Raw genomic sequence first — 20,693 nt, 5'->3', positions numbered from 1 at the left:
AGCAAAGTTTGGCATCCCCAGGCGAGCACGTTCTCCCTCAGTCTGGCATCCCCAGTTCTCCCTCGCACTGCTGGCCCTGGCAGTAGACTAAACTGGATAAGGGAGGACAGGCCAGACTCTCTGAAGGTTAAGTAAATGAGACCTCGTTGGGCTCACATGCTGGTTATCTGGCCACACAGCTGTCCCAGGGCCTTTCTTTCCCTCATCTGGAGTTTGGTGTCACAAGGTTGCCAGAATCAGAGCCTAAACTTATGTCAATATTTAACCCCTCTGCAAACATAGCTGCTGGATTAGAAACTTCCCTGTTTCGCATTTTTATTTTTAAATGTCCAAGGTTTCAGAGTCAAAGCTGAGTCAATGTTATATAATGCTCTGCTGACTCCAGGAATTAATTTGCAATGACAGCCCACTTTCAAGGCTATGGGATACCTGAAGAAGGACTGCCATGGGTCTATTACCTTTCACATGGCCCACCTTCTAGCCCACAATCCCGAGATGTGAGGAGTAACAAAGGCTGGTGGGGAGCAGAGTTTGGTGGGAGCTCCAATCCACCTCCTTGTGGTATTTGACAGTTTTTCTTGTATCCAGCAGACTGAACTGCTCCAGCCACACATAAGTTGCATCTGGGGGCCCAGACATCATTGGGTGATTTTCATTAAATCCTAAGATATCATATGGCCTCTGATTGCTTGTAAAAGAAGGGACACCATTAGGATTGAACTGAAAAATGCCCATTAAAATTTAAATTCTACAAAAATGGAGTGAAAAACCTGAGCAATTACTTTTTATAATTCAAGAAGTGGCAGAAAAGGGGCTTTGTAAAACCCAAAATTAGGAAAAAAAAACTGTTGAAGTATTGATATTATACATCAGTACCATCCAAATCTAGTGGTGAAATGTACAGCCCAGGACTCAATATTTGGTACTTGAACTATTCTTGGAAGTAGGAGAAAACACTGGACAATAAAATAATTTCTATAGGTTAAGGGAAGGCTAGTGTCTATAATCCTGAAATATCAGTGTCTTAAAACAATAGGAATTTATCTCTTGTTCCTGTAAAGTTCAAAATGAGTCTTCATGATTGATGGGTGGCTTTTCTATAGCAGGGAACCCAGACTCCTTCCATCTTGTGGCTCTGCCAGCTTCAAAATATGGTCTTTAAGGTCACTGTACTTGTCTGCATCAAGCCATGAAAAGGAAGGCAGGTGGAGGATCATATGTGGTTTTTTATGAAGAAGACTGGAACTGGGGCACCTCTGTGCACTCACATCTCATTGGCCAGAATTTGGTCATGTGGTCCATCCCCCTGAAAGGGAAATTGGGTCATAGGGTCTAGTTCTATTCCCTATAAGAAGAGGCCAGCAATCTCTGCCATGCACTCTATAAACAGACAGTCCTAGCTAGCACATTAGTGGTCGGAATGAAACAATATGGTTCACAGAATTTTACAACCCAGCTAAAGGGTTCAGCGAGATTGAATTTAGGGGAAGTCGTTCACCCAGAGCTCACCTGATAGACTACTGATTATGTACAGTTCCCTTCTTAGCTTTTATAACAGTTTGGGACATTGAATCTTTCCAAAACATTCTAAAATTTGAACCTATTTTACTTTATAAAATAATTCCCCATGGACGCTGGTCTCTGCCTCAGGATTTGGTTACTTTTGGTCCTGATTCTAAGGACTATGTTAAAGAAAGGTCATCCTAACTATGGATTAAATTTTGTACTACCTAAAATGCCAATTTAGAAGTTTTGTGTAAATGATTTGGTCATTCACACAGAATATGTTTTACTTCATAGTAAACCCAAGAATATTGGCTCACTAGTTTTTGTTTGTCGGTTTGCTTGTTTTTAGTAAAAAGGGCTTCAGAAAAATCACAGTTCTGTACTGTGAGATTGTGGAGGCAGTTGTTACTGTAGCAATTATGCAAAACAAATTGCTTTTCATTTTCATTCCGTCATTTGTTTGTTCATTGATTCAACAGGGATGTGTTAAGAGCCTGCTATGTACCATCCATAGAATTCCTTCCTTGCGCCTTCTGTCCTGATTTTAACATTTCCCTTGCCCGATTTTCTTGAACTTTCCTCACGTACAAATAATTGTGTTGCTTTTTTCCATACTCATAAATTTTGTCAGGGAACTGAATTATTTGACCATTTTTGACCTGTAAATGTGGCAATTTCATATGATTCAACCTATATCTGTGATGCTGTCAGGTTAAATGGCTCCAGTCTCTTAGATTTGTGGTATCCCATTACAATCTTTTAGAAATTTATTTTAAGCAATCGATCACCAACTGTAAATATCCCAGTTCTTTTCTATCAAATACTTCTCTTTCAAATTATGTTTCCCAAACCATTTTTTCTAAGTTGAATTTTATTTTTCTCTCTTATTCATAATTTCATATGGTGGCGGGGTCACTGATTTCATCTCTGTGCTCTTAGAAGTAGCCCCAATTCCTTTTGTCAGTTCATTTATTCTTTTTCCCATGATATTGTTGAGAAATAAAGTAGTTCTATGGACTATCAAAATAAAATATCAACTGCTTTCCTAAAAGGAATGAATTCTCTTGAAGAATTGCCTCTATTTCACTGTTTTCGAAGGTAAGGAAAGGTTATACAAAAACTGCCTGAGCTGGTAAGCTTTTAGTATTTGTTTTCAAGACTGTGAAAGACTATCAAATCAGTGAAAACAATTTAGTTTCACACATATCCACAGGCCTGCACAGGGTAATTGTACATTTAAAAGAGGGCAGACTAGAACCTTCACCAAAATTATGGTAATTCTGAGCATTGTATAATCAGATTGGAAAAGACCTGTCCATAGCTGCACTTTTCTCATCTCCCTTAAGTACAATGGAAAACTTTACCTACTCTATCAATTTTGGTTTATTTATGATTAAAATTAGAAAGACATCCTTGGAACCTCCTCTCTTTTCATGTCACTTTTCCATGGAACTGCTCAAAAGATAAGGTTTGTCTATAAAAGGACCTTTATGTTCCATCTGGTTGTGTGCGGAACCTGACGGAACTGCCACGGTGAGTCAGGAACATGTTTCCAAGCCTAACTTACTAGTATTTACCCATTTTCCCCCAAAGGTCTAACAGAACTTGCATTATGCCAATCTTTTAAAAACTTATTTAGCTGGACTCAATCATATTTTTAACTTTGTTTAGATGATGCTAATCTGGACACTTTCGCTGCTGCTGGGAACAGTTGTAGGTAAGTAAATGCATTTATGGAGTACTAGGAGAGAATCACTGCTCAGTAGTTTCCAGAAGAACTATGATAGCTGAATTCAAGCCACTGGGAGGATAATGAGTAGAGCAAGAAAGGTGAATGATGAAAAGCACAAGTACTGGGGCTAAGGTTGTCAGAAAAAAGCTAACATGCCCAGTTAAATTTGAATTTCAGATGGACAACAAATGTTTGACAATTTAAAAAATATATATATTGTTTATCTGAAACTCAGATATAACTTGTATTTTTATTTGGTAAATTTAGCAACCATAGCTTGGAGTCAAGTATAGGGTTTAAATCCTGGTTCCACCAGCCATGAATGTATTACCCTGAGCAAAATTCTTAACCTCTCTGTGCTTCACTATCTTCATCTGTGAAATGGACACATACTGCCACCCCTGTCATAGGGTCATTGTGAGACTTAGGTAAGATAGATCATGAAAATCATCTTATCCAACACCTGGTCCAACATCATCTTATCCAACACCTGGCCCATAGTAAGATTTCAAGAATGCAACCCCTACAATAGCTATTACTCCTGCTCTTACTATTACTCTAGACTTTATCCCCCTCGAGAATCCTTCCTTTGTGTTGTTCTTTTATGGGGTAACATTTAAGCCTAGAGTTGTGGTAAACCATGGACTTTCTATTTAGTCATTTGTGAGTAGTTTCTTCATCACAGGAATCCAGGAGGCCCCTCAACTATAGGTCAGAGACCTAAATACTCAGCCATGTGGAGAAACAAAGTCATATGCATTTGCATGAATCTTAAGCTCTTTACCCAAAGCCTAAAGCCAGAAGATGGCTACAAGGAGTTGAGAGAGTCACCTCCTCTCCCAAGGCCAGGGGACACAAGTTTTATCCTTTCTTGGGCACCGGGGATTCAAGGAAGACACCTGTGTTGAGAGGCTAAACAGGATCCAGCACAGGAGTGGACAGACATAAGGGGAGTGAGGTGACCCATGTGTAAGAAATGAGGCACAGCAGCCCATCTTTAGCTTGGACATTGTTTATTGAAGCTGTTTTGTAGATAGGAATATGTTTGGGTATGTGGAGGAAGAAAATATGCCACTAAATGTAATTTAACTCATATTTTGGCAAAGACCATTAATAAGAGCATTCTGGTTAAAGTAATATCCTGGAAACATTTCTGGGTTTTTGCAGGAAAAGAAATCTGTTTCAAACGACTTGGCTGCTTCAGCGATGATGTCCCCTGGGCAGGAATTGTGGAAAGACCGCTCAAAATACTGCCCTGGGGTCCAAAAGATGTCAACACCCGCTTCCTCCTGTACACTAACGAGAACCCAGACAGCTTTCAAGTAAGAGTGCTCATCGTTTTCAGGGCTGGGTTCCATCTGTTTTATGTGATAAGGATACTGAATTTCAAGTCTTCTAAAGAGACTAAATCAGACAGTGGAATTTACATCTTGGTAGACTTTGAGGACCGTGAGCTTAAGTGTTATTTTATGTAACTTGTTTATAAAATGTCCATTAACTTGATATTATTCTTATCCTACCTCTATGGTACCACTTAATAAATAATCTAAATATGGAATATATATTATTTATACATATATAATCTCCCATTATATATATTTTTCCAACATATATATATATACGTGTGTGTGTGTGTGTGTGTGTGTGTGTGTATTACACACACAAACACAGAAACCCTTCCATTGTATGGGAGCAAGACCCCTACCACCAATATTATAGCAGATGTGTTAGCCTGAGTAGAACAACTGCAAAAATGTTGTGAAGTCTGGAAAGCAGCAACTTGGTGATGACAGCAAATAGCTTGGTTGAAATGGGAGAACGCTTACTCACAAAGCTCCCAAGTCGGGGCAGTCTTCTCCTATCTACCACCTCCCTTTACATACAAATGATTCTATTAGATACTATAAGAAACTTGACATTAAACACTTCTGTCCCCTAAATAGGAAATCATTGCAGATCCATCAACCATTGAGGCCTCCAATTTCAAAATGGACAGAAAAACCCGCTTTATTATTCACGGATTCATAGACAAGGGAGAAGAAAATTGGCTGGCCAACATGTGCAGGGTAAGATGTGGTTATCTCTTAAGGGAAGATTGTTTCCAGAGTGATAATTAGCCATGGGGAAGACATAGGCCCCACCAGTCAGGACAAGTACCAGGCACTGTGACCTTGGAGAAGCCTTTGACCTTGCTGGACCTGGGGTCCCAAGGGAGATCCAGGAGGTGGTAGGGGGTGGAGGGCACCTGGCACAGTCAGGGCAGCAAAGTTGGCAGGCACTTGGTAGCTGTGGGTAGCGGTTATTCAATAACAAATACAGAGATATTTCAAAATTTAGCAACAGATTTTGCCACACTAATACATGAGTTGCATTTTTACTAGTTTTTAATTTTTTCAATAGGTTTTCATTTCTATATGAAAAGCTGAGATAACTCATTTTGCCCAAACTAATGATTTTCCTTTGATTTTCACTTGCTACTCTTTGATCTCCTATGGTAACGATACCTAGGAAAGTGGTGTAGGTTTTCATTTCCAGCTTCTGCCGTTTCAGCAGTAGTGAACTTATTTCCTTTAATTTGCTTCTGGCTATGTGCCCTGTGATAATGAAGAATTAAAAGACAGAAATCAAATCAAACAAATTTTCTTAGTAACTGTTCGGTAACTGTCAAGGAACACCATCATTGATTCCTGTATTTATCAAGCTTCTGTGGTCAGCTGTAGCACAAAGTTGCAGTCACGTCTTCAGGAGTCTCAAGAGAAAAGACCAAGGTTCTTATAAACCTGTTGAATTTCAGACCTGTCTATGACTCAAGCCAAAAGCTGACTTGAGACAGCTCCAGGGGGTTTCTGTTGATCTTCAAGACAGCTACAATGAGTGGGCTAATTCACTTCATAAATTTAGAAATAATCAGTAAAACCATGATTTGTGTTTTAAAATTACTTAAAGCTGATGATTATTGGGAGGGGAGGATAATAATAGATTTCACAGTGAAGAAAAAATAAGTGATTCTCAGCTCAAAAGGAAGGTAGAGTTTTAGAAACGTATATAATTTATTTCTGAGATCACAAAAGCAGATGTGTTTTTCTTGCATTTGGTTTGGTTTTGACATCGTTGCACTCTGATGGAGAAAAGTAGATTAAACCAAAAGGTGAAAGGTCCTAGATTTCAGTTCTGACCATCCTGAGCTAACCATGACATTAACACCCCTCTTGGGATTTTTCTATCTATAAAATGAAGGAGTTGGGGATGATTTCTAAGATGGTTTAATGAAACCATCTTCTCAAATTCCTCTTGGAAAAAAGGTGAGGATATGTATGAACATACAGGCAAACAAACAGAATTCCTGCCAGACCTAACATTCATGAAACTATCATGGACCCCCATCAGACAAGGCTTCCAGTAGCTATCTGGTAGGTTATGCTTATCTGTGAAATAATTCTTCAGTAATATACAATAAAACATGTTTATCCAAAAACTTTGATTAGTTTTCCCATCATGGAAAGGCTTACACGTTCAGTGTATTTATTTAAGGGGGGTCCTAACATAGCCTTTCATTTATTCATTTATTTATTCATTCAATAAATATTTATTGAGCATCTACTATGTGCCAGAAACTGTTCGAGGCACTAAGGATACAGCAGTGAATGAGGAGACAACGTCCGGGGGTGCATTCTAGTAAGAGATGACTTAGTCTTATGACATTATGATGCTCTAATGAGACAACCCATTGTACCATTTTAAACATTTTTCCCTGAAACAAGTGTCTATGCAACTGTTGCAGTAAAATTCCCAAGAATCCAGTTCCCATTATGGGCAGACCTCTAGTTTGGAGCCAGTGTTAAACTGTAAAATGGATTCCATACCCATAACAGACCAGAAGTTTTGTTCATTGCTTTGGGGTCAAAAGCAAGCATGATGTTGTGTAAGTCCAGGGAGGAATTTATTCTAGTCCTCAAATGTGTTAATCAGGAATTAGTAAAGATTCTGAATCCTTTACCTCTTTATTGTGTCTCTCCCACCAGAACCTGTTTCAGGTAGAAAGTGTGAACTGCATCTGTATAGACTGGAAAAGTGGCTCCCGGACCAGCTACACCCAGGCCTCACAGAACATCCGGATTGTGGGAGCAGAAGTGGCATATTTTATTGAAGTTCTTCAGGTAACTTTGTATAACCTCTGGGTTATGTGGATGCCTATGTACTCTGGATTCTCTTCCATAAACCAATAATAAATGCTGTAGGCGTGGTAATTGCAAAAGACATTTCCCTACTGAGATTTGGCTTTTCCCTTAGTTGAATAAAGTGCAAAAAAAAAAAATCTAGATTTGGGCATCATCAATATGCTTATTAAGATCAATAAACTAGCTTTTAAAAACTGTACTATTTAAGCCTCCCTACTATTATTCAAGCCAATCTAGCTATTATCCAAGGTCGTTTGTTTCTACTGTGTTCCCCCCAGTATTTCCTTTAATTTCATCAATTATTAAACCAAGTTGATTTGATAATGTCAACCTCAAGATTAAACTAATTTTGGGTTGGATTTTTTTTCCAGAGAAGCACAATGATAATAAGCTAACCTGATAAAATAACTGAAAACAAAGAAAATGTTAAATTTGAATGTGCTTAAGTGGTTGTTTTCATTATCATTAAATAGCAGAAATTTAATTATTATTATTTTATAATCCAAATACTTGCTTCACCACCTCTGGGTAACAATTCCTCATAGCCGTCAAAGGTTCTCTCCACATAGCAAAACAACAAAAGAGAGCCCTACTCCCACCAGTTTAAATGTTAAACCCATCCTCATTTTCTATAACTGGAAAAGAAATTTATGAAGATCCATGGCTTTGAAGGGGGGGAGTATGTGTTCTTAAAACTCAGGTTTTCAGAGGTTCCCCTTCTGCACCCGTTTTGAATCTTGCAGTATTTGAAAACATTCTGAAGACGTTTTTTTTCTAACAGTCGGAATTTGGGTACTCACCTTCCAACGTCCACATCATTGGCCATAGCCTGGGTTCCCACGCTGCTGGGGAGGCAGGACGGAGAACCAATGGGACCGTTGGACGGATCACAGGTTGGTCAGAACAGTGAAAGCTTGCAAAATTAGACTAAATGTCGCCTACATGGATGGAAGCGTGGTGCAGCCCTGCTTTTTACCTCAAGAGACAGGTTTTCACATTTTTCTGAATTGGGCCACATGATCAGACATGAGTGTGTCCTGAGACCTTGTAAATTGTTGATTGATCTTGATCGTCAGCCTACGGAGCCCTGCCTAACCTATAAATATTATATGTGACTAACAGGTGAATTAAGAACATCTGGAAGTCTTATGCGTATCTATTTTCCCTTTTTCAAGCATTGACAAAAGACAAGTTTCATGGATAGGCTAAATAACAGCAACAATAGAATAAATAATAAATGGAATTAAACCCAAAGAGCTCAGCAATGTGTAATTAATTATATTCTGCTTCAATTGCAGTTGGTAGCTAGCCCAATTCGCCTTCACCAGAAAGTCCTTGGGGGCAGGAGGTCAGGCTTCCCTGCAGCTGCCAGTTTCGCAGGCTGTTAATTAGATAAAATATAGTATTTTACAAATCTCAGACTGGGTGCATTTGGTGAATGGAGTTCACACGTGGAATACCCAGGTCCTCAAACAACCCTGTAACTTTATAAGAAAGACTTTGCTCTCCTGGATCTGAGCAATGACTAGTTCAGGGAACGGCCGCTTTCCTCTCCCATCTTCCCACTCTGTCTTTGACCTCCAGATTGTCTTTTTAATACTTTAGATAAGTTGGTTACCTTTGGGTTGTGGAGGTCCCTGGAATGTCTGTTGCTAAAGTGCTGGAGAGACCGTTCTTTCCCATAGGCCGTTAATGTTTACAAGAACCCACTCCGTCAGGCTAACTGTGCGAAGCTGTGGTGACTGTGAAAGTCAAGGTCCTTGCCCTCATGTGAGTTAACAGTACAGTGGGGGCTCTTTTAGCCTGAGCCGCTTTTAGGAGTGCAGCGTCTCCCAGAGTCTGGGTCTTTCCTTGTAACAGCTGCAAGTGAAGAGTATCGTCCCAGTGACTAAGCATCCATAAGGAGAGCAAAATGCCATGGTTTGAGGAAAATTCACTTTAATGCAAATAGTAAATTAGACCAGATTACCCTTTCCGAAAATGGTAAGGTTGGGAAGAACTAGTTTGTCTCTCTAGGCGTAGTACCATGATGACCGCCAATGCTGGCACTTGGGTCTATCACTAATGAAGAAAGGGGAATATGCGTTTCCACGGATAGATACTAACATGGCACATCCTGTTTAGGGTTGGACCCAGCTGAACCTTGCTTTGAGGGAACACCTGAATTAGTCCGATTGGATCCCAGTGATGCCCTGTTTGTGGATGTAATTCACACAGATGCTGCCCCCATAATCCCCAACATGGGTGAGTGCCTCAAGTCATCCTCCTAGAGGGTTTTTTGAGTCTAAACATTAACATCAACTTTCCCATATTTTAAAATTTCTCAGGGTTTGGAATGAGCCAAACTGCGGGACACATAGATTTCTTTCCAAATGGAGGGAAAGACATGCCTGGATGTCAGAAGAACATTCTCTCTCAGATTGTTGACATAGAAGGGATCTGGGAAGGTAAAACATTCTGTGCATGAAGAGGTTTTTCTTGGGGGAAAATTCGTGTTTTGTTTTGCTACACTTGCTAAATATTTTGGTATTGTACAGGTCTCACATTAGCTATAACCAAGGACTTTTAATGGGACCCCCAAGATACAGGCTTTTCTTTGGGGAAAGTGGGCATAAGAAGACTGTAGGAAAGAAAATATATTTGTAGTCAACGTTCCAAGGATCTGATTCAGGGAATGCATTAGTAAATTATACTTTTATCTATATGGACCAGTCTTCTCCTTCTAAAATTATTTTTTCCATTTAAAAAAAAAAAAGGTTATTTTGCCATTAGCTTTGGCATAACTATTATAAACTTAAATGGTATTTAACGTCTGCTTTCATCACGAATCATAAGGGCACTTCATAAATGATTTGTTCTGTGACTGCCATGAGTTCACACCAATGAGAGAAATCCACTCAACGACTATATGCTGATCATGATGTTAACTTGGAAAAACGAAATCCGTCACTGACATGGAATCATGCCTGCTTTCACAGGCTCTCGTGACTTCGTGGCCTGTAACCACTTACGAAGCTACAAGTATTACTCTGACAGCATCCTCAGCCCCGATGGCTTTGCTGGGTTCCCCTGTGACTCTTACAGCGCCTTCACCTCCGTGAGTAGACTCTGTGTTGCATCTGAAGGATTTTGTGACCATCATCTCTCATGACCGATGGGCTCACTGGCCATGTCACCCATTCAGCGAATGTTACCATAGGACTGCCACATTTCTTCTACTTTTAATCATACAGATTTATTTTAATCATGATAAGGTATTGGAGAACTTGAGAGAAATGGGCTCGTCCATTGAAATGTTCCATGTCTGCCTTGCTCTCTATCACTTCTATAAGTATCACGTAAATGTTCAAATTTGTTTTGGAAATCATTCTAAGTAAAATAAGTAAAAAAAGAAAATAATCCATGGACATCTGAGCTATGGCTACAGGATGCTGATAAACATGGAAAACTTGTCTTATATGCTGATCATATAAAACTATATCACGATGGGCATGTGGATATTTCTGTGCCATCTCATAATCGCCCAGATTTTTGTTTTGTTTGAGTTTTCATCTTGTTTGGTATTATCGCTAGGTCTAAAGATCCAAGCTAGGTTAGGGTCTTTAACTGTGATCTCAAATGACATATCTATTTTTTTAAACTGTTTTTCCTTGCAGTATAATTTTTTTCAAATTAAAACATATAACTTATGTCATTTAATAAATAAAATTTCAAGTAATGTACCAAGTGAAGTCATAATTACCCAGGAGATATACATTAGTGATGAAGAGAGAGAATCTGAATCCTGGTTTCATCTTTAAATTGCTGAATGATCGGGGGCAAAATGCTTAGCTTCTCTAAGACAGTTTCTTCATTTCTAAATGTAAATAATAATGGTAAACTCCATCGATTTGGTGGGAGGATTTAATAAGATGACATGTTTTAATTGCTTAGCCCAGACATTGAAATATAATAACTAGCATTCAGCAACTGTGGGCTATTGTGTGTGTGTTTGGGGGGAGTGCATATTTTATTGACAGTGCAGCTTGTGTATACACCCAGAACAGCCCCCTCTTTTCTCTGGTCTAGCTTTATTTTTATCTTCTCCCCAAATCCCTGTTCTCTAGGTAATGACGAAAACAAAGAAGTTTTAGCTTCCATTCAATTATAATTTCGTCTGAACTTAATAATATAAACAGCCCTTTTAGGTGATGCTCAGACACTTTTGTAAGAAAAAAATTCTCAGTCTTGCAGATATTGCAGCCCTTCTTTCCAAGCTGGTGTTGGGCAAGGTGATCGTGGTGGTGGTCAGCGTGTGTCGGGCACAGGAGAGAACTTGTGGGTCCACAGTATTGCTGGGCCCAGGGCAGATGGCTGCTGATGAATTGTGGGCGTGTCTACTCTTCTGGCTCAGACAATGCCCTCAAAGCTTCGGCCATTCTTCCTTACTGTTCAGTCTCCCCTTACCTCTTACTAGATTCGGGAGTCCACTACTCGCTCTACTGTGGAGCAGTGCTGCCCTTCCATAGCGGCAATTCATCTGCAGGGCTCAGAGGCCACTGTCCCACTCTGTTCCTCCCTTTCTCTCTCTTCTTCCAACTGTTCCTTGGCCCGAAAGAGAGGATTTTCCTATATGAGATCCATCTTTTCTAGACCCCAACCTCATAGCTAAGCCTTAACAACCAATTGAGGCATTTTCTCTCCACACTGAGAAAATTCTGAGATCTGAATTCTTCACACCTTGATATGTTCTATGTGGGAGCTAAAGGAATTGAGGAAAACCTGACTTTTGAGCCTATTGATCGCCTACGGGGTCCTACTTCGCATATCAAAAGCTGATTATCACCTGCTCTTCGCTTGCAACCTTTCCAAAATAAACTCTCACCATCTGCAGGCAGATGGATGTCTTGGGGTAACTGGGGCAAAAAAGAAAAGATTAAAACGTGTGTATATATATATTTATATAAATTCTCTTTGGGGCGATTTTTATAATATTTTTGTTAGTATTGTTTATTTAACAGCAAAATTGCTGATTTATCATTGTAAATAATGAGATGCATTTTTAATCTTTGCTGAGATACTATCCTCATATACCACCAGAACACAATTGGCTTTAGAATACCGAGAATGCCCCCCAAAAATGTACACCTTTTAAGAGATGTTACCTATGTATTCCTTTTTAAAGTTGAACTGAATTACGGTAGCAATGAGTAGTATGCTACACGCTCAAAAAATGGCATTCATCAAATGAAGGCTAGTGTCAGTCATTGTATTACAATTTTAATACAGCTTTTTCCTTTCTTAAAATGTGTATCCATTTTTTTGGCACCCTGTGTATTTGAGTTTCAACAACATGTGGGAAAAGATGATAGACGCACTATTAAAAGATAGAACATCCTCCCTCATTGTTTGTTTCTATTCCCTAGAACAAGTGCTTCCCCTGTCCAAGTGAAGGCTGCCCACAGATGGGTCATTATGCTGACAGATTTCCTGGGAAAACAAAGGGAGAAGGCCAGACATTTTATCTAAACACTGGTGATGCCAGCAGTTTTGCCCGTAAGTATCTATTTGATTTACCTTCTATTCTTAATGCTATGGATTTTATCATGTCTAGTGAAATTGTTTTTCTGTACAAAAGTTTTAAGTGCCCCTCCTCAGAGTGGAAAAATACTCAAATGCCATACTCAGCTAATTTGGGTGGCAGAACAGAGTTTGCAGCCTGAACTCTCAGTGATACAAAACTAACTTTCTTTATATTTGATTCTGGTGCTGAATTGAAGAGGCTGTTTCTGCTCCAGCCTCTTCAGATTCAGTCAACATTTTCACTGAGAAAAATACTGAGGTTTTGTACAAGCAGAAAAATAATCCAGGAGAAAGCTGGCAGAGGTTGTAGGAATGAAAAGAACTTGACAGATTCAAGAAATATTTAGAATTAGAGACTCCATGAATGATGAGAATTAGAGGATGTACGGATGGTAAAGCATGGGGACAGATTCCAGGTTTCTAGAAGAAGAAAACTACTTGTTTGGGCACCAGTGGGGTTAACTGCATTGTAAAACTAAAACCAAATTTTATCTCCTCCCCAATATCTCAGGCTAGCTCAAAATGGCAAAAACTGGTAGTTTACTATTGACTAGTACCATAAATTGGTTACTATCAATTAATACATTTCCAATGTCAATGGAAAGTTGAATTGTAGAATTTTTAAAATAAATTTAGGCTATGTAGACAAAAAGATGACAGTAATCTAAAATGTGATGATCTATGAAAATGATGTAAACTGATGAAAATGTTACACTCTACTATTTTTCCACTATGTTTTAACATAAAGTTCTTTTAACATTGAAGAATAAATTGTTAGGGTAAAAAAATTGAAAGAAAAATATATTACTTTTTCTCTTGATTTGAAATCTATTGACTTTGGGAAAATTCTGTGCTCTTCCTCTCCCCCAATGTCTGCCCTCTGAATATTTAGATAAAGGAATGTCTATGATTGTTTGATTAAAAGAACTACCAATATTATATATAAATTATTTAAAATTCAACAGTAGTAGGAGCCAAGTTAGCCTGTTTTCAGTGTATCTTCTCTACAAGCTAACATTTCACAAATTTTCCCCCCATGCAGGTTGGAGGTACAAAGTAACTGTTATTCTATCTGGAAAGAAGGTTAGAGGACATGTGCTAGTTTCTTTGTTTGGAAGTAAAGGAAACTCTAAGCAGTATGAAATTTTCAAGTGAGTAAAGTATAATTCTAAGTTTCTTAAATGTTGGAATACTTTGCATATATAATGTCTGTTATGGACATCAGAGTTTATTCATTACTATGTAAGCGTGGAGTACTGCCACATATCATTAAAAGGAAGAGATTTATTTCACCCTTGCACCTTGATACCTTTCAGAATTTGTTTCTAAATTTTTTTTCTCTGCTATTCCTGAGAGACACCCTGATGTTTACTTTGGTGCATGCCATCTGATTTATAAGCAGTAAAATAATTATTCTGTCCACAAAACAACAGGGAAAAGATGGTATAATAATGTCACCATTTATTAAATTGTGGGAGGATTGTGACCAAATCATGTTTGAAGTTTGATTAAAGTAAGAATGACTTTCCAATAATATGAGATATTGATGGCAAATTAACTACTACGGACTTAGAATGCATGTCTGCATTTATTTAGTACATTAGAATGACAAATGCACTATCAGTCATCTTACTACAGATGCATCATAAGCTGGTTGCAGAAACAAATATGTGTACATCTAATATGTATATTTATGTATGCTCACATGTGTTTTTAATAACTTCTCAACTCCCCAGGGGTTCTCTCAAACCAGACAGTATTCATTCCAATGAGATTGACTCAAATGTGGATGTTGGAGACTTGGAGAAGGTCAAGTTTGTTTGGTACAACAACGTGATCAACCCAACTCTACCCAGAGTGGGAGCATCCCAGATCACAGTGGAAAGAAATGATGGAAAAGTGTAAGTAAAACAAATCCAGAGAGATGTATAGTTCTAGTCCCACTGATAGTTTACTTTTAAGTGAAATCTCCTCCGTGGTTCCCCTACATCCCAGCCACAGCTACTTCCTAATACCTTTCGTTTCTTTGGGAGAAAGTATGGAACTTTAGGAAAACAACTTGGATAGATTTGTCGATGAGTGTTGTGTTATCTAATACAAGTTAAGTGTGACGATGAGAATCGCGTTTCATGATCGAAGGTGAAAAGAATGATTTCATTTAGCAGCTGAGCCTTGTGCTATGTGTGTGCTCAATATGTGTATCTTCCCCAGAATTCCTGGGTTCAGCAAATTGCCACTTCAATCATCAGGAAAATACTTAATTTATCAAGGAATACAAATGAGCGGTTCTGTATCCCTGGCCATCTTAGTGAAGAAAAAGGTCAGCCTTGGTTCTAACGAAGACTGAAGTGTGTGTGAGGCAAAAGATACTTACCCTGGCGAACAACTAGAGAAAGTGACATGATGGTGATGGTGATAGTTATAACAATATCAATATTAGCCTGGGGTTTTGAATATAAAGCCAAATTCTGAGGCACAGTGCCATGCTATGCTTCTCCTGTCATCATGTCATTCAGTCCTCATAAAAGCCCAATGAGGAGACTTTTGCTTTTGGCAAAGATGAAGTAAGAGCGACTGAATTTACCTTCCCAACCGAAACAACCAAAAATTCAGACAACATCCATAAAATAACAATTTCAAGACACTGAACATCAGGCAACAGAGGCAAGTGACCCCTGAGAGACAAGAAACAAATAAGACAATTTTTACAATTGTCTCAGCTTACTGCCTGAAGAGCATTTCCAGGATGTTTCACAAGGAGGAAAAATTCAGGCAGAGCCCAATGGACTGCCTGAGTTGAGGAGACAGAACTAAGAATCCAGAAAATCCAAGGCAATTAGATTTCACAGGGCAGAGTACCAGAGAGGCAAGATCTTCAGAGAGCATCTCACAAATCTGGAAAGTTCCATTGAATATTCAGCAGAGTACTGATCACATGTCAGAGCACACCTGTGTGAGGAAACTAGCCAAGACCAGTGAAATGTCCACCCGGAAGATGAGGGAGAACAGTGCCCAGTACTCTTGCAGGGCTGGGAATAGGACCAGTTTCCACTAGCCAAACTGGAAAAGCCCAGAAGTGAAGAAACATTGAGTAGAATATTTAGGAAGGTCTTCCCTCAGTATTGGGAACTAATTATCCTAGATTGAGTAAGACCTGGAAGTTTCAAATGGTTTCCAGATAACTTAACCACAACCCAGAACAGAGCTCAAGAAAATTTATAGGAATATAAAATTATCCAGCAGCAAACAGGCTAAAATCCACAATATATGACATTAAATAAAAGTTTCTCGGGTATACAAAAAATACATGGACAATACAACATATGATGAAGAGAATAATCAATGAATTAAAACCAAACCAGAACTGATACAAATGTTATAATAGCAGACACAGACACTAAAACAGTTATTAAACTTGAATTCCACTTGTTCAGAAGGTCAGTAGAGGCGTGGGGTATATGGGCTAAAGCCCCAAATTGAATTTCTAGAGGTGAGAACTTAATATGTGAAATAAAAAAGTACACTGGATGCAATTAATAGATTAGACATTGCAGAAGAAAAGATTAGTGAACTTGAGGATATAATCGAAAATATCCTAAATGAAACAGAGAAATAAAAAAGAATTTTAAAAATGAAAAGAACACCAGTGAGCAGTGAAATAACTTCAAGAAATATATTATACTTCTCATGGAAAACCCCAAAGGAGGAAAGAGAGAAAATATGTTTGAGGAAATAATGGCTCCCAAATTTTCAAACTTAAAAACTATAAACCAGCAGATCCAAGCAATATAACAAGAAACATGAAGAAAACTAACCAACACACATCAAAACCAAATTACTAAAAACTGGTTATAAAGAGAAAATCTTAAAAGCAGCCAGAGGACAAAAACACACATTACACGTAGAGGAATAAAGATAATCATTACAGCAAATTTCTCATCAGAACTGATACAAGTAAAAAGACAATAAAACAACATCTTTAAAGTACTGAAAGGAAAAAATTGGTAACCTAGAATTCTATACTCACAAAGTATCTTTCAAAGGTGAAGATTAAATAAAGACTGTTCAGACATACCAAAGCTGAAAGCATTTATCACCAGCAGGGCAACATAATGAGAAATGTTAAAAGAAGGTTTTTTTTCAGGGAGAGGAAAAATACCAGTTGGAAAAGAATCTCCAAAAAGAAATTAATAGCCTAACAAACAGTAACTACATTGGAAAATACACAAGGTCTTTAAATATTATTATTTAAATCTTTAAAAATAATTGACTATTTTAAGGTGATGGCAATATTCAGGGGGTGATAACACACGTATAAGTAAAATATATGATAACAAAAAGGGTAGGAGGAGAGAAATGGAAATATACTATTGTGATGTATTTGTACTATATGTGTCATTGGTATAATGTCACTTGAAGGTAAAATGTGATAAATTAAAAATATATGGTATAAATTCTAAAGCAACTACCAAAATAATAAATCGAAGAACTATAGCTAATAAGCCCACAAAGGAGATAAAATGGAATTAAAAAATAATCATAATAAGGCATAAGAAGAAGGGGAAAAGGACAAAAGATAGAGGGGACAAATAGCAAAGTAATAGCCTTAAACCTAACCATATTAATAACTGTATTAAATAAAAATGGTCTAAATACAATAATTAGAAGGCAGAGATCGTCAAATTAAATTTTAGAAAATCAACACCCAATTGTATGCTGCCCACATGAAATGCACTTTAAATATAAAAATACACATAGATTAAAAGTGAAAGGACAGAAAGAGGTATGCCAATTGTTATTAGGGAAATGCAAATTAAAACCACAATGAGATACTACCATAAACTTATTTAAATGGCTAAAATTGAAAAGATTGGCAATACCAAGTATCAGTAGGGACGTGAAGAATCTTAAACTCGCATACACTTTGGATGGGAATATAAAATGATGCAACCATTTTGGAAAATAGTTTGGCAGTTTCTTAAAAAGCCAAACATATGTCTGCCACGATTCCCTTCTTAGGTATTTACCCAAGGGAAAAGAAAGCATGTGTTTATACAAAGATTTGTATATGAATAGTCATAGCAGCTTTCATTGCAATAGTCAAAAACTAGAAATAACCCAACACCCACGAACAAGAGAATGGGTAAACAAATCATGGGCTAGCCACACGATGAAATACTACTCAGCAATGAAAAAGAATGCAACAGCATGCATGAATCTCAAAATAATTATACTGAACAAAATTACCCTGAATGATAGACGTTAGACGAAAGAGTGCATACATCTTTGATTCCATTCATATAAAATTCTATACAATTCAAACTAGTCTGTAGCAACAGCAGATTAGTCATTATCTGTGGGGAAGGAAGGTGAAAAGGGATAGGAAGAAAAGCTTACAAAGAGCAAAAGGAAAATTTGGGGGTGATAGATGTGTTTATTCCCTTGACTGTGGTGATGGGAGGTAGGTACTATTATTATCCCCATTTTACAGATAATTGAATGAAAGGTTAGTGTCAGAATTCCTATGCAGGAAATACGACTCCAGCAAATTCAGTTCACTTCTAGTCATATATAGATAATGTGTGCCCTTCATTTCTTGTGTCCCTTATTAGTATTGGTTTTTGACCTTTAGTTTTCCATCTGTGAGTCTGCCAGTCATCAGACCACAGGGAGGGAAATGAAGATGAAGAGAAAAGAGCATTTTTATGGGCCAGGAATTTTACTTATGCTTATATATTTTATTAAAGAAAATGAGCCCCAAAGTATCCTAAGTATCGTTCAGTCTTAATGAGTACAATTGGTCATTTCACTTCAATTATTGAATTAAAATAAGAATACCTAGCCAGTGTAACACCAGGAGCTCAGGATTTTTACTCTGGCTGATTTCTGGTCATGCTGCCGACCTTACTCTTCCTCAGTTGTGTTGATTGACAGTATGCCAAGTGCTTAATAGGTGCTTTTAGGGTGTGACAAATGAACCTTCCCGGTCCTTTGAGGTGTCCAATGACACCTCCTCTCCCTGCTATTGCACAGCCAGGAAATGAAATTGAAAAGGAGAGGCCTGTCCTTTAAAAAGATGTCTTCCCTCCGCCAATGTCTAGTCTCAGGCACAAGTGTGCTCCTCACTCAAATGGAGGGAAGAGCAGAGGCCGTCCTGTGTACCAGGAAGAGTTGACTTCTGGATTTTCTCTCCACAGGTTCAACTTCTGTAGTCATGACACCGTGAGGGAAGACGTTCTACTCACTCTCACCCCATGTTAGAAGCCTGCTGACATGTGACCGTTGAATCTTATCGCTAATAAAATCTATTGGTGAAGCAATACCGTCCTTTCTTTCTCATCATGTCCATTTTTCCAATGAAACTCTTGGATGAGGTGATTGAAATCCAAAATTTGGAGATGGTCTGAAGAACCACAAGTGTCTGTTGAATTTTGCTACATATTATGTGACATTTAAGCTTAGAAATATTGTTTTTACTTGATACTAGCATCATATCCATTAGTGATGTCATCTGATCACTTAAGGCAGACTTTCGGGTCCAAAATGACTCTCTTTTGGTGGGCTCACTTGGGAAGGACACACCTTTGCCTCTTTTTCTATCATCTTAAAGTTCTATGTCTGCATCTCTGTCCTCAGACGTCTCAGGAGAGACGACACCTGAGGAGACGAGGACTGGCCACATCTGATGCTTCCTAATTCATCACCCTGCTCCCAGTGGGGCTCCCCCAGACCCTCTCCTGTCTGCAGCCTCTTTGATTTTCCTAAAGCACAAATCAAAGGTTCTCCCAGTAGAAGGATAGAATTCACATTCCTTAGGGAGCATTGCAAGACCCCTCGTGGCCTGGTTTTCATCCAGGACTCCTGCATCATCTCTCACCACCTTCCTTCTGGACCTCTACATTCTGGCACTGTCCTCCAAAAGGCCTTGAACTCGGATGCTACCGGACCTTTGCATAAACGCTTCCTCTCCTGTCTTCTTATCTATTTAACTCCTACTGATGGATGAACTTCCTGTCTGTCTAGACATCACTTCTTCCAGGAAGACTTTCTTCACCTTCACTACTCGCTCCCCTTAAGACTGGATTAGCGGCTACCCCACTACATTCCCACCGTGCCCAGAACTTCTTCCGTCTCAGTACGTATCTATCTCTCCATATCATCATTGCTTGTTTACTTGCCTGTATATCCCATTTGTAAATTCCTTAAAGGGTTTGCATGTTGTATGTGCCTGGTTTAATTGAATGCAGACTGTGGGAAAGGTTTAGAAAACAGCTTTCTCAGAACACTTCTTTGGAATTAGGGGTCTCTGGGAACCAAGCTTGAACCAATTCTTCCCTGAGAATTCACAAGATTGTTCTCTTACAAGATGACAAGGTATGTGAACATTCTGAACTTGAAATTGAAGGAGAAAACAAGAACAGAGTGGGTGGAGGAAAGCAGCTATTCGTCTCCATCTGGATGTGTGGACATGGCAGATGACGGCTAGCGATCTCACTGTTTATCTTTGTGACCCTCAAGGAATTATACATTTTGAAGACAGGAGAGCTGTCTGGTGGAAATGAAATCATAGTTTCAGAAGAGATCCACAGATTTGTGTGCATATGAATCCTGCCTTAGTTTCCTGAAGCTGACCGAGATATGAGTTCATTGAATGTATTTCAGCTGTTACTGTTGTTTGAAAGTCTCACCTAGAAATCTTTTCATCTGGTGTGGAA

At 38.5% G+C, this 20,693-nt stretch overlaps 1 protein-coding gene across 1 annotated transcript in view; it reads left to right on the top strand.

The window, feature by feature from the left end:
* Nucleotides 1–19,289, top strand: part of LOC117036047 (pancreatic triacylglycerol lipase) — a 40,367-nt gene extending 21,078 nt beyond the window's left edge. The window contains exons 2-13 of the mRNA XM_033130614.1: nt 3,178–3,223; nt 4,406–4,560; nt 5,182–5,304; nt 7,261–7,395; nt 8,198–8,309; nt 9,541–9,660; nt 9,744–9,863; nt 10,395–10,513; nt 12,822–12,951; nt 14,021–14,129; nt 14,715–14,879; nt 19,176–19,289. Of these exons, the coding sequence (XP_032986505.1) occupies nt 3,178–3,223; nt 4,406–4,560; nt 5,182–5,304; nt 7,261–7,395; nt 8,198–8,309; nt 9,541–9,660; nt 9,744–9,863; nt 10,395–10,513; nt 12,822–12,951; nt 14,021–14,129; nt 14,715–14,879; nt 19,176–19,239 (1,398 nt within the window). The 3' untranslated portion in view covers nt 19,240–19,289. The remainder of the gene's footprint in view (nt 1–3,177; nt 3,224–4,405; nt 4,561–5,181; nt 5,305–7,260; nt 7,396–8,197; nt 8,310–9,540; nt 9,661–9,743; nt 9,864–10,394; nt 10,514–12,821; nt 12,952–14,020; nt 14,130–14,714; nt 14,880–19,175) is intronic.
* Nucleotides 19,290–20,693: the final 1,404 nt, after the last annotated feature.

The sequence above is a fragment of the Rhinolophus ferrumequinum genome, chromosome 16 (genome assembly GCF_004115265.2).
Source record: "Rhinolophus ferrumequinum isolate MPI-CBG mRhiFer1 chromosome 16, mRhiFer1_v1.p, whole genome shotgun sequence".
Lineage (NCBI taxonomy): Eukaryota > Metazoa > Chordata > Mammalia > Chiroptera > Rhinolophidae > Rhinolophus > Rhinolophus ferrumequinum.
This window is presented reverse-complemented; position numbering and strand designations above follow the sequence as displayed.